The 14,355-nt window shown below is 46.5% G+C and overlaps 2 protein-coding genes across 7 annotated transcripts in view; one reads left to right on the top strand and one right to left on the bottom strand.

Annotated features, from left to right (window-relative positions):
- The window catches only part of LOC6616551 (teneurin-m), a 115,631-nt gene extending 105,989 nt beyond the window's left edge, over nt 1-9,642 (top strand). For 3 of the 5 annotated variants that reach the window (XM_032718887.1, XM_032718885.1, XM_032718883.1), the window contains 3 exons: nt 791-817; nt 1,442-4,769; nt 4,892-9,642. In XM_032718887.1, the coding sequence (XP_032574778.1) occupies nt 791-817; nt 1,442-4,769; nt 4,892-7,183 (5,647 nt within the window). In that variant the 3' untranslated portion in view covers nt 7,184-9,642. The remainder of the gene's footprint in view (nt 1-790; nt 818-1,441; nt 4,770-4,891) is intronic. The other 2 variants (XM_032718886.1, XM_032718884.1) reach the window with 1 other exon arrangement.
- Nucleotides 9,643-10,008: 366 nt separating this feature from the next.
- Nucleotides 10,009-14,151, bottom strand: LOC6616550 (isoleucine--tRNA ligase, cytoplasmic). Of its 2 annotated transcripts, XM_032718888.1 has the most exons (6): nt 14,082-14,151; nt 13,883-14,027; nt 12,567-13,818; nt 11,658-12,508; nt 11,105-11,597; nt 10,093-11,043 (listed from the first exon to the last, which is right to left on the bottom strand). In XM_032718888.1, the coding sequence occupies exons 2-6, from the start codon at nt 14,023-14,025 to the stop codon at nt 10,093-10,095; spliced, it is 3,690 nt and encodes a 1,229-aa protein (XP_032574779.1). In that variant the 5' UTR covers nt 14,026-14,027; nt 14,082-14,151. The 2 variants fall into 2 exon arrangements, with proteins under 2 accessions (XP_032574780.1, XP_032574779.1); XM_032718889.1 differs by lacking the exon at nt 14,082-14,151 and having other exon boundaries at nt 10,009-11,043; nt 13,883-14,025.
- Nucleotides 14,152-14,355: the final 204 nt, after the last annotated feature.

Genomic DNA, 14,355 nt, shown 5'->3' with positions numbered 1-14,355 from the left:
GCTGTGTAAATTTTCCAAAATTGGCGGACAAGCTTAAATCGTCTACTGTAAAATATTGAGAGTCTAGTTGGTTATACTACTGTAACTAAACATATACTACCGAAAAAATAATAATCAAATAGTTTGCATAATTAATAATTTTCTATGTTTAAATATTTACTTTTCATTTTCGTGCCCTCGTCTAAAAAAAAATCCCTCAAATAAAAACATATCCAAACACACCACATACCAAATATCCCATTCAAATCTTGTAAATAAAACCCTATATGTCCTTTGTTAAATCGAACCCAGACAGAAACAGTCTAAGTTAGCTGTTAAGTGCATTTGATTTAAGAATTAGGTTAAGCACCCTAGGTATTCAGATTAGTTACACTTAAGTTGTCCAGACGTCGCGATTTCGGTGTGATCGAAACGGAGCTGAGATTTAGGGTCCCCAAACGATCTGGTGGGGCGCCAAATATCAACACACCCATTCTAGCTAACTAGACCATAGACAACCATGCTAATTCAATTATTTTCTCTCTGCTCTCTTTTCTTCTCCACACGCGCTCCCTAAACCGTGTTTTAAATAATACATGCCACCTACTACTAAATTACTCCTGTTCTACTCGATACTACCACTCACTACTAACTACGCACATACTCACTACCATAATACCCACCTACGCGTCCAAAAATTCCGAATGCTTTGCATTAACAACGAATGCTAAACGCTCTTGTTACTCGGTACTCGATATTGTTGCCCATACTCTTTGTTGCGCGATAACGAAAACAAATCATATACTAACAGCATTTTTTGGAATTATTTCAATGCAAGGTAAGCAAGCGAAAAGCGGTACTAAAATACTACTAAAACTACTACTCTACTATACTACTAATGATTCTCAATGGTTGTTTGGTACACTTTTGTATACTTTAAGTCTCGTTAACTTGGCTCCATTCGCAATTTATTTCGAAAACTTTACCATTATCATTACCATTACCGTTACAATTACAGTTACCATTGTCATTATCATTTCGTTCATAGTGTAGCTATCCTTGTTTCTTTAAAGCTCAGTTGGTAGTTTATTTTAAGTTAATTGCCCAAACTTATTATCCAGACAACCAGGCCAATACACATTGGGTTTTTAGTTTACCACGTAATAAATCTAAGCTATGGAAAACTCATTCTCCTACTCGTACTTAGGTCAATGCTAGGTCACAAACACGAGCCATAAATAACATACTATATATTGTTCAACTTGTAATACCTTTATGTGTTCAAACGAGTATTATGTTCTGTGCGTGTGAATTCTTATTATTTGTACTTATTTATTGCTCAAGTAGTTACAAATCCTCAGTTTGACTGCTTGCTAGCCTAGCTACTCTATATCTAGACATAAACTAGAAGCCCCAATCCCTGCTAGACCCGACTAATACATGTTCTCTGTCCTTTTAACAGTCGATCAGCGGTGATCAGAGGCCGCGTTGTTACATCTCTGGGCATGGGCCTGGTGGGTGTGCGAGTGTCCACCACCACGCTCCTGGAGGGCTTCACCCTGACCCGAGACGATGGATGGTTCGACCTAATGGTTAACGGTGGTGGAGCCGTGACGCTGCAGTTCGGACGCGCACCTTTCCGACCGCAGTCGCGCATCGTGCAAGTTCCATGGAACGAAGTGGTCATCATTGACTTGGTCGTCATGAGTATGTCCGAGGAAAAGGGATTGGCCGTAACTACGACACACACATGCTTTGCACACGACTACGACCTGATGAAGCCCGTGGTGCTGGCTTCGTGGAAGCACGGATTCCAGGGAGCCTGTCCCGATCGCAGCGCCATTCTGGCTGAATCTCAGGTGATTCAGGAGTCGTTGCAGATCCCGGGTACAGGCCTCAACCTGGTTTACCACTCATCGCGTGCTGCCGGCTACCTGTCCACTATTAAGCTGCAGTTAACTCCGGATGTGATTCCGACATCGCTACATCTAATCCATCTCCGGATAACAATCGAGGGAATACTGTTTGAACGAATATTCGAAGCAGATCCGGGCATCAAGTTCACGTACGCCTGGAACCGACTCAACATCTACCGGCAACGAGTCTACGGTGTAACCACGGCCGTGGTGAAGGTTGGCTACCAGTACACCGACTGTACTGACATTGTGTGGGACATCCAAACAACTAAGCTAAGCGGTCACGACATGTCCATCTCGGAAGTGGGTGGGTGGAACCTGGACATCCATCACCGCTACAACTTCCACGAGGGAATTCTGCAAAAGGGCGACGGCTCAAACATATATCTGCGCAATAAGCCGCGAATCATCCTGACCACAATGGGAGATGGCCACCAGCGGCCTCTGGAGTGTCCCGACTGCGACGGTCTGGCGACAAAGCAGCGACTACTGGCACCCGTCGCCCTAGCCGCCGCTCCTGACGGCAGCCTTTTCGTCGGTGATTTCAATTACATCCGCCGCATCATGACCGACGGCAGCATCCGCACTGTTGTCAAGCTGAATGCGACTCGTGTCTCGTACCGCTACCACATGGCCCTCAGCCCGCTCGACGGAACTCTTTATGTTTCGGATCCAGAATCACACCAAATCATTCGGGTACGCGACACCAACGACTACTCGCAACCGGAACTAAACTGGGAAGCGGTTGTGGGCTCCGGGGAGCGCTGTCTTCCTGGTGACGAAGCGCACTGCGGCGATGGGGCACTGGCCAAGGATGCCAAATTGGCTTATCCGAAAGGCATTGCGATTTCGAGCGACAACATCTTGTACTTTGCAGACGGAACTAATATCCGTATGGTGGACCGAGATGGAATTGTAAGCACTCTGATCGGCAACCACATGCACAAATCCCACTGGAAACCAATTCCCTGCGAGGGAACCCTGAAACTGGAGGAGATGCATCTTCGCTGGCCCACTGAGCTGGCAGTCTCCCCGATGGACAACACGTTGCACATAATCGACGACCACATGATCCTGCGCATGACACCAGACGGTCGTGTGCGCGTCATCTCCGGCCGGCCTCTACATTGCGCCACAGCCTCCACTGCCTACGATACGGATCTGGCTACCCACGCCACCCTGGTGATGCCGCAGTCTATCGCGTTCGGTCCACTCGGTGAGCTTTACGTGGCAGAAAGCGACTCGCAACGAATAAACCGGGTGCGCGTGATCGGCACGGACGGAAGGATCGCTCCGTTTGCTGGTGCCGAATCCAAGTGCAATTGCCTGGAGCGGGGATGCGACTGCTTCGAGGCGGAACACTACCTGGCCACCAGTGCCAAGTTCAACACGATCGCCGCCCTGGCTGTCACACCCGATAGCCATGTACACATCGCGGACCAGGCCAACTACCGTATCCGATCCGTTATGTCGAGCATCCCAGAGGCAAGTCCGTCGCGCGAATACGAGATCTACGCACCTGACATGCAGGAGATATACATTTTCAACCGATTCGGACAGCACGTGTCCACACGCAACATCTTGACCGGAGAGACGACCTACGTGTTTACCTACAACGTAAATACCTCCAACGGAAAACTAAGCACCGTAACAGACGCGGCTGGCAACAAAGTGTTCCTGCTTCGAGATTACACCTCTCAGGTCAATTCCATCGAGAACACGAAGGGTCAAAAGTGCCGCCTGCGCATGACCAGGATGAAAATGCTGCACGAGCTGAGCACTCCAGACAACTACAATGTGACCTACGAATATCACGGCCCCACCGGTCTGCTGCGAACTAAGCTGGACTCCACCGGACGATCCTACGTGTACAACTACGATGAGTTTGGTCGCCTCACTTCCGCAGTGACTCCCACCGGTCGTGTCATCGAGCTCAGCTTCGACCTGAGCGTGAAGGGAGCCCAGGTGAAGGTTTCGGAGAACGCCCAAAAGGAAATGTCTCTGCTGATCCAAGGTGCCACCGTTATTGTGCGCAACGGAGCTGCCGAGTCGCGTACCACCGTTGACATGGACGGCTCCACCACAAGCATCACTCCATGGGGCCACAATCTCCAGATGGAGGTGGCACCTTACACCATTCTGGCAGAACAAAGTCCACTGCTGGGCGAGAGCTACCCGGTCCCGGCTAAGCAACGCACCGAAATTGCTGGTGACTTGGCCAACAGGTTTGAGTGGCGCTACTTTGTACGTCGCCAGCAGCCGCTGCAAGCGGGAAAACAGAGCAAGGGACCGCCACGTCCCGTAACCGAAGTTGGACGTAAGCTGCGCGTAAACGGAGACAACGTGCTGACCTTGGAGTACGACCGCGAAACCCAGTCGGTGGTCGTTATGGTAGACGACAAGCAGGAGCTGCTTAACGTGACCTACGATCGCACTTCCCGCCCCATCAGCTTCCGACCGCAGTCCGGCGACTACGCCGACGTGGACTTGGAGTACGATCGATTCGGACGTCTGGTCAGTTGGAAGTGGGGTGTCCTGCAAGAGGCCTACTCTTTCGATCGCAATGGCCGTCTGAACGAGATCAAGTACGGCGATGGCTCAACAATGGTCTACGCATTCAAGGACATGTTTGGCTCGTTACCGCTGAAGGTGACTACGCCTAGACGCTCTGATTATCTCCTGCAGTACGATGATGCAGGTGCCCTCCAGAGCCTGACGACCCCTCGTGGCCACATTCACGCATTCTCCCTGCAAACTTCTCTTGGCTTCTTTAAGTACCAATACTATTCACCAATCAACCGACACCCCTTCGAGATTCTATATAACGACGAAGGACAGATCTTGGCCAAGATCCACCCGCACCAATCTGGCAAGGTAAGTAAATCAGACTTAAAGATTTTTGTAGTCAGCTATTAGCCTTCAAGAACAAAATATTGTTCTGCAGTCGTTGTCGGAATCTTTGCCGAATAGAAATACAACTTTTTTTATTTTTGCAGGTGGCTTTCGTACATGACACTGCCGGACGACTGGAGACCATACTCGCAGGATTGTCCAGCACCCACTATACCTACCAGGATACAACTAGCCTGGTGAAGTCTGTGGAGGTGCAGGAGCCGGGCTTCGAGTTGCGCCGAGAGTTTAAATACCATGCCGGTATCCTGAAGGACGAGAAGTTGCGCTTCGGCTCCAAGAACTCGCTGGCCTCGGCGCACTACAAGTACGCCTACGACGGAAACGCCCGACTCAGCGGCATCGAGATGGCCATCGACGATAAGGAATTACCAACCACGCGGTACAAGTACAGCCAAAACTTGGGTCAACTGGAGGTCGTGCAGGACCTGAAGATCACGCGCAACGCTTTTAACCGAACAGTCATACAGGACTCAGCCAAACAATTCTTCGCCATTGTGGACTACGACCAGCATGGACGGGTTAAGAGCGTGCTGATGAACGTGAAGAACATTGATGTGTTCCGCCTGGAGTTGGACTACGATCTTCGCAACCGTATCAAGTCGCAAAAGACGACCTTCGGTAGATCGACGGCCTTTGACAAGATTAACTACAATGCCGACGGCCATGTTGTTGAGGTCCTGGGCACCAACAACTGGAAGTATCTGTTCGACGAGAACGGCAACACTGTTGGCGTGGTTGACCAGGGTGAGAAGTTCAACCTGGGCTACGACATCGGAGACCGGGTGATCAAGGTAGGCGATGTGGAGTTCAACAACTACGATGCCCGCGGCTTCGTTGTGAAGCGCGGTGAGCAGAAGTACCGGTATAACAACCGCGGACAACTGATTCATTCGTTCGAAAGGGAACGTTTCCAGAGCTGGTACTACTACGACGACCGCAGCCGCCTGGTGGCGTGGCATGACAACAAGGGTAACACCACGCAGTACTACTACGCCAATCCTCGCACTCCTCACCTCGTGACCCACGTTCACTTCCCCAAGATCAGCCGCACCATGAAGCTGTTCTACGATGACCGCGACATGCTAATCGCTCTGGAGCATGAGGACCAGCGCTACTACGTTGCCACCGACCAGAACGGCTCGCCACTAGCCTTCTTTGATCAGAATGGCAGCATTGTCAAGGAAATGAAGCGAACGCCCTTCGGCCGAATCATTAAGGACACTAAGCCGGAGTTCTTTGTGCCCATCGACTTCCACGGCGGACTGATCGACCCACACACCAAGCTGGTGTACACCGAGCAGCGGCAGTACGACCCGCACGTAGGTCAATGGATGACTCCGCTGTGGGAGACGCTCGCCACGGAGATGTCACACCCGACGGATGTGTTTATCTACCGCTACCACAACAACGACCCCATCAACCCGAACAAACCCCAAAACTATATGATCGATCTGGATTCCTGGCTCCAGTTATTCGGCTACGACTTGAACAACATGCAAAGCAGCCGCTACACCAAGCTGGCCCAGTATACGCCGCAGGCCTCCATCAAGTCAAACACGTTGGCCCCTGACTTTGGCGTCATCTCCGGCCTGGAGTGTATCGTGGAAAAAACAAGCGAGAAGTTCAGTGACTTTGACTTTGTGCCCAAGCCGCTGCTGAAAATGGAGCCAAAGATGCGCAACTTGCTGCCGCGTGTCAGCTACCGGCGCGGTGTGTTCGGCGAAGGTGTACTCCTCTCGAGAATCGGCGGACGGGCATTGGTTAGCGTGGTCGACGGATCAAACAGCGTGGTGCAGGACGTAGTGAGCAGCGTGTTCAACAACTCATACTTCCTTGACCTGCACTTCAGCATCCACGACCAAGACGTATTTTACTTCGTAAAGGATAATGTCCTGAAACTGCGCGATGACAACGAGGAGCTGCGTCGCCTTGGCGGCATGTTCAACATATCAACACATGAAATCAGCGACCACGGAGGTAGCGCCGCTAAGGAGCTGCGACTTCATGGCCCCGACGCCGTTGTCATTATCAAATATGGCGTTGATCCAGAGCAGGAGCGACACCGCATCCTAAAGCATGCTCACAAGCGGGCAGTGGAGCGGGCTTGGGAGTTGGAGAAGCAGCTGGTGGCTGCCGGCTTCCAAGGGCGTGGCGACTGGACCGAGGAGGAGAAAGAAGAGCTCGTCCAGCACGGTGACGTCGACGGCTGGAACGGAATCGATATCCACAGCATACACAAGTATCCGCAGCTGGCCGACGACCCCGGTAACGTGGCTTTCCAGCGGGACGCGAAGCGGAAGCGACGCAAGACCGGTAGCAGCCATCGGAGTGCCTCCAACCGCCGCCAGCTCAAGTTCGGCGAGCTGAGTGCGTGAGTGGAGGCGTATAGAGAGAAGCTGGTGGCGGAGGCGGAGCCAGAGGAGAGTGACATGACCGACGAAGAATACGGTGACCAGGAGGACTACCTAATTGCCGTGGGCAAAAAGGAGCCAAGGGACAGCAGTGAGGCACTGGACGAGCAGATTTTGTAATTAGGTGAAATGCGCAACAGCGACCACAAGAAAAACAACAGCACAACTCTCGATGACACAACACAAAATAAGACATAAAAAAAAAAAAAACAAAGGACAAGCATCAAGCATTGAACACACTAATTAATATAAACTTTAATCATGCTTAAAGTTTAGTATTAGCCACAACGCAACCCTCGAATAACCGAAGAAACTTCTTATGTGTACACTGGAACAGAAATATGTATGTTGATGTTGAGTTTAGGCTAACAGTAGGCGTATGTTTAGTCCATGTGTGTAATGTTTAATGTAATTTTTTAAATCAGAATCAGTGTCCCCACGGGCAACCCGCTTGCAATGGCATTTTACGCCACGGTGCGTATTATTTAGATTGGTCCATTACCAATTTAGGTCGAGACAAGAGTGCATAGATCGAACCAATACGAACGGCGGAATGATCTCGCCTGTTTCGGAAATTGGAGTTAGGACAAACCGGGCCACAAACAAGGCAGTTGCATTACGATGTCAAACGATGAGTATTACACAGCAAAATATGCATACGATAAGTACAGATGTTAAACTACGAAATGAATAAATGTAAAAAGATTGAAGTTCTGCATAGTAGCTCCCTAGTCTTTGGTCCACACCTGGCCCACTCCAACACAGCCCACTCTCAAATGGCAACAGGAATGTTGATCGCTGCTTAACCTACTCCTTCATTGCTCTGTGTATATACGAACGAATACTTTTCAAGCCTCTACTGACGAAAGAGCGCGCATCCTTTAATCTAACACTATTTTTAGCGGAATAGGTCTCTAAGCCGAATGCTCGAATTTAAATTCAATAGACGCGTCTACCTAATTTGGATAGCCAAGAATCAAAAGGAATTTTTATCAGTCCCCTTTCAATGCAATACAATACTCTAACGACTCTTTTCACTCATTTTATAATGTTAACTGTTGAATTTATTCAAAGGAAAACGCATTAAAAACTTTTTACAAATTGTGATATATATTTCTAAACATTTCATTTGACAACTTGAAGTGTAACGAAGAAAAACTTGAATTAACTCAAATCGAACCGAAAGTAATAGCAAACGCATGTACTTTACTCATTTTTTAAACATAGTCTCTTACGATTAGTTTTTATGCTGCAATATTTAGTTCTTACCGTTTGCCATGTTAATTGTAAAAGCAATAATGTTTTTGTAATGATCCCACCCGGGAATGTCATAGGGTTTAGTTTCTTTTAATTACTGTTTTTTTTTTTAACACTCAAACAAGCAAGTTAAATTTTCTGTACTCCCTTAAATTTGGCTTATATTTTGTCGGTATTTTGTGTTTAAAATTATTATTGAACTATTTATAATTGAAACTAAACTATTGACTATTGAAATATTACCTAGTATAAAATATAGTGCGCATAAGGACTTGCACAGAACTTAAACATACCCCTATAACCATAAAAACACACCTTGTATTATAAACACCCATACATACAACTAAACTTAGGCTTAAGAATTAGACTAAAGCTCGTAAAAACAAAAAGGATAAGCACCTAACTAAAGTGAAAGTAAGCGATTGATTCTGTTTCAGTGAGGGTAGAACAGAATATTACAGAAGATAACTGCGTAGTAATTAGCTAAAGTGTTAGTAATTTTATTAAATAAAATTATAAATGAAATATGGATAAACACTTCAAATTTAAACTAAGGTATGCATCATTATCTGAATTCGTGTACTCGAATTGTAAATCTTTCACTGTGTAAAGGGCTAAAAACATTCAGTACTTAGCTCGTTACGCAGAATGAGATGTTACAAGCTACCGAAAATTGTAAAAATCAGAAATCCGTATATGAATGTGTATGTAATAAAATTAAGCAGCATTATATTAACCAAAAAGCATATAACAAAGCAAACCAATTGAAATCAGCATAAAGAAAACTGCAATGCGAAAAATTGTGACTGAAAACAAGGAAAATATATAGATACCAAGCGGTTGCCGTTGTCGAGCTCGACTGTGCTTCAATCTCGTACACACCCGAGGACCTCTGTTCTCAAATACTTTGATCTGTACATTTCCAGGATGGGGCAAAAGCTTAACCTACTTAACTAGTTGAGATCATGATTAGGCATATTAACTGACTAACGAAAAAGGCGACACATTAAAGTCAGTCCGTTGAGGCAGTTCGAGCATGCATAAATTGCGAACAATAATTGTATTAAATGTACGAAATTGTCTTTAAAATATATGGATACCGAGAGAAGTGCAGAGGGTATATGCTATAAATTACAAATCGAATGCAGACAACAAAGACAATTGTACACACAGAAATAATTATGGCAAGCCGATATACATACATGATAAAACATCCATATAAATATATATAATAACTAATAATATTACGAGTAAAAAGCGATTTCAATAAAAATGAAAATATAAAAAAAAATTAATGTGTGTTATTTAATTTCGGATTTTTAAAAGACAGTAGGTGAGATGGTGTTATGATCGATGTGGTAAAGGGTTTGGCGAAGAAAGAGTATTTTAATGCTTGAAACTAGTAAAACCCATGAATAACTGTCACTCTATATTAGAACCTAATATGCATTACTATACTTTTCAATTTGTAATTCTACAATATTAAAGAAATACTACAGCCCGGGGAAGAGATAAAAATCAACAAAGCTGCATAAGGTTTACAACTTTTTTGAAAAGTTGACATGTATTTCAGTTTCGATTCGTTTTCAATTAAATACCAATAGCAATCCGTAAGATTAACATAAGGCGCGTCCCAAGGGATTCTCGGTGAAGATAGAATTTCCTGAAGGCTGGTTGATGAATTTGGAGTATGGAGCGGGGGATAGTTCATAGCCTGCTGATAGTTTTGGTGCATCTTGGCTTCGAGCTAAAACAAGCAATTTTCCACTCAGGTTTTCATCGATAGACTTTAGTTCAGTAGTCTTTTTTTGGTGATCAACAACGTAGATATTAAAGTTGACTCCATACAATCCAAACAAATGTTCCAACTCGGAGCGAAGTGTGGGCAGTGAAACAATTTCCTTGCTAACGTTGTGCTGCAGAAATAGAGATGCTTTGCTGCTATTTCCAAATCGTGGCACCAGATCTTCTGCCAAGGATATATTTAACCAAGGCAAATTAGGAAGCTGTAATTCCTCAGTCGAACAAATAGTCAACTTTAAGGGCACTCCTTTAAGATCGACAAGCTCACTAGCTATTAAGCGCTTCTTGGACGCCTGCTCAGATGAATAGGGGGCAAACTCCGACTTAATGGCCGTTTTGATCATGCTGGCATAGTTGAACAAAACTTTGGTTAGCTGAGCCTGAGCCTCCAGGATCTCCTTCTTAGCTTTGTTATCGGCAATTAGGTCATGGAAGATAAGAACGGGATCGGTCGGTATAAGTTGAGCCTTCTTTTTCAGTTTCTGCACTCTATTTATGACCTCACGAGCCAAACCCTCTTCAAGTAATTCTTCGTTGGGCGTCATGTCCAACAGTACCAAAACCTCATTATCGCTGTGGGCCTCAAAGTTTCCTCCAACCTGCTCAGATGTGCAGTAAATGATGCGAACTTCATCAAGTTCAATTCTTTGATCCAAAATGTCAAAGTAGCCTTGCGAAACATGCTTCTGAATTTCATCATCCTTGAGAGCCTTGATAGCAGCCATAACCGCTTTGAAATTGCCCTTAAGCCGCTGTCCTAGCGCCTGTAAAATTAAGAAATAAATTTTGTTATCTTTATAGCTAAGAAATACAATATAAACAAACCTTGTGGTCAGGCTCTGCTCTCAGTGTTACACCATATTTCTCCTTATCAGAGCTCAGCGTAAGTTTTCGAACATTGAGTTCGCTAAGAATAAAGTCCTGCAAGCTCTTGATTGCCTGCAGGACTTGCGAGTCCTTGTGAATTACTATGATCTCCGAAACGGGATACTTAACAGGCAAGGTTCTTCGATCACGCATAACACGACCCAGCTCGACGACTGATTGCATCAAAGCCACCGAGCGCTCAATGTCGTTTCGAATACATTTTTTCTGACTGACCGGCATCATCTGGTAATGAACTGAGTCAGCATGTTCTAGGGTTCCGGCAGGCTGGAACAATACCAGGCGCTGGAATATGTACTCCGTAAGGTAGGGCGTGAAAGGAGCCATCATTTTAACCATTGTGTATAGAACATCGTAAAGCGTGTCAAGTGATTGAATGCACTGATCAGCTCCCAATTCACCCTTGATGCGACGTCGATTGAGTCGAACATACCTGTAAGAGAATTGTTCACGCGTTAACTAACCTATAATCATTCAATTTTAAAGAACATACCAATTGGTAAGTTGATCGATGAACTTTGTCAGCCGGGGTACGACAGTGTACAGGCGATACATTTTCATCTCAGTGGCGAAGAACTCGAGTAAGGATTCCTTAAAAGACAAAATCCACACATCTATAACGGAGGCCTTGTCCATATTCTTTAAGTGGCGTTCACGATCATAAGTATATTGCCCATTTCCTGCCAAATCCTCCTTCTCATATCGAACGATGTTTTGTAGTAAGAATCGGTATGCATTGTACCACGGTAGGAACACATCTTTGATTATGTCGCGCACACCTTCTTCCTTAAAACGCAGACTCTCGGCCCTAACGACGGGCGAATTGATAAGGTACAAACGGAGAGCATCCGCTCCATACTTATGGACCACCTCCATTGGATCGGGATAGTTCTTCTTGCGCTTCGACATTTTCTGACCATCAGCAGCTAGGACCAGCCCACTTGCAATGAGGTTTTTAAATGGTGCCTTATTAAACAGCGCCGTCGAAATCACAAGGAGTGTGTAGAACCAGCCGCGGGTCTGATCGATGCCCTCAGCTATAAAGTCAGCCGGAAAATTGTTCATAAAGTCCTTTTCGTTTTCAAAAGGGAAATGCTGTTGTGCGAACGGCATTGAACCTGATTCAAACCAACAGTCAAAAACAGGAGCTATGCGACGCAGCGGTGGATTTCCAGGAACTGCCGATGGTATTTCAATGTGGTCGATACTTTCTCTATGCAGATCCTCGACCTGAACGCCGGACAGCTCGACCAACTGCTTGATACTGCCGATAACGACGGTCTCATCCCCGCTAGGCGACCTCCAGATAGGAATCGGTGTGCCCCAGTAGCGATTGCGGGAGATCTAGATATATAGATTTGATTTAATAAACAAGCAAAAAAGTGTCCTTTACAAAACTTACAGCCCAATCTCTGGCCTCTTTCAGCCAGTTTCCAAAACGTTTCTCCTTGACGAAGTCCGGCACCCAGTACGTTTGGGAACTGCAATCAAGCAGGTTTTTAGACATGTGCTCGACGCGCACAAACCAGGAAGGAACCGCCTTATAGATAAGAGGCGTGTCTGACCGCCAGCAGAATGGGTAGCTATGCTTCACCTGGCCACTGGAAACCAAGTTTCCTCGTGCCTTCAGCGCGGCCATTATTTGCTTATCGGCATCCTTGACGTATTGGCCCTCGAAATCGCATGCCTCGTTAGTAAACCGTCCTGCCTCGTCCACTGGACAGAGGACCTCACTGGACTTTGTGATGAGGCCCGCAGCCAGGCACACACGATAATCGTCTTCTCCGAAGTAGGGAGCATTGTGCACAATACCCGTACCGGAATCCTCAGTCACGTACTCGTCGACCAGGACACGATAAGCTTTCACCTCAGCTCCGCGCTTTGCAAAGTAGGGGAAAAGCGGCTTGTAGTGAAGGTCCTTAAGGGTTTTGCCAACAAACTTTTCCTTCACTTCGTACTCCGTCTCCGATTTATACACATAAGAGAGACGAGACTCTGCGAGAACAAAAAGTCGGTCGCTCTTTACGTCGCGCACTTTTACGTAGGTCATCGTCGGATGAACACAGCATGCGAAGTTAGAGGGCAGTGTCCACGGCGTGGTGGTCCACACTAGGAAAAAGGTTTTGGGCAGCGAAACGGCCTCCAGTGCAACGACTACGCAAGGGTCCACAACCTCCTTGTAGTTTTGGTTGGCCTCAAAGTTCGAAAGGGACGTTGTACAGGCGGTGGAATAGGGCATCACCTTAACGCCCTGGTAGACCAGACCCTTGTCGAACAGCTGCTTGAAGATCCACCAAATGGACTCCATGTACCATGGGTACAACGTCTTGTAATCGTTCTTAAAGTCGATCCAGCGACCCACGCGAGTCACCACATTCTCCCACTCATCTGCGTAACGCATGACAATCTTCCGGCACTCTGCATTGTAGGCGGCGATTCCCATCTTGGCCACATCCTCGGGACCCTTGATGTTCAGCAGCTTGTCAATCTCGAACTCCACGGGCAGTCCGTGGCAATCCCAGCCGAAGCGACGGTCCACATGGTATCCCTGCTGGTATGCGTACCGTGTGACGATGTCCTTGATGGTGCCAGCAAGGATGTGTCCGTAGTGGGGCAGCCCGGTTGCAAAGGGCGGTCCATCGTAGAACGTATATCTGGGTGGTGGAAAATAAGCACACATTTTGGCGATCGGCTGATGCAATCGTATGCGGCACTTACTTGGGCTTTCCCTTCGACAGCTGGCTGCACTTTTCAAAGATATTTTCGTCTCGCCACTTTTGCAGTACGTTCTCCTCCTCGGCCGGGAAATTGATGTTCTCCGGCACGCGACACACGTCGTTCCGCTCTAGTTTTTTTCCCATTGCTGTCGGAGTGCACTGTTGTATTATTTATAAAGTAACACCGCTTATTCGCCTACCTTTTATATCAGAAATCCAACTTATTTGCTGCGTTTTTGCGTGGCACACAACGTGCCCGATGGTACGGAACTAGTGGTTCATTAATCGCTCTTTTGCTCATCGGTTCGTGATATCGATAGTAGGTTCCGATGACCGGCATCCTCTACAATCAGCTGATGACAGCACTGAAAACAAAAGTTGTTATTCAACAACTTCAATAAAGTTGTTAGCCATTTTTACCATAAGTATAGAATACTGATATATAAGTTAGTGAGCAAGAAGCCATTGGCAAAT

The sequence above is a fragment of the Drosophila sechellia genome, chromosome 3L (genome assembly GCF_004382195.2).
Source record: "Drosophila sechellia strain sech25 chromosome 3L, ASM438219v1, whole genome shotgun sequence".
In the NCBI taxonomy this organism is placed as follows: Eukaryota; Metazoa; Arthropoda; class Insecta; order Diptera; family Drosophilidae; genus Drosophila; species Drosophila sechellia.
This window is presented reverse-complemented; position numbering and strand designations above follow the sequence as displayed.

Excerpts from the sequence above, each read along its gene's own strand:
- LOC6616550 (XM_032718888.1), bottom strand. The coding sequence starts at position 14,025 with ATGGGAAAAAAACTAGAGCGGAACGACGTGTGTCGCGTGCCGGAGAAC. Across the intron at positions 12,509-12,566 it reads AAGAGGCCAGAGATTGGGCT|ATCTCCCGCAATCGCTACTG; the intron begins GTAAGTTTTGTA and ends CTATATATCTAG. Across the intron at positions 11,598-11,657 it reads ATCGATCAACTTACCAATTG|GTATGTTCGACTCAATCGAC; the intron begins GTATGTTCTTTA and ends ATTCTCTTACAG.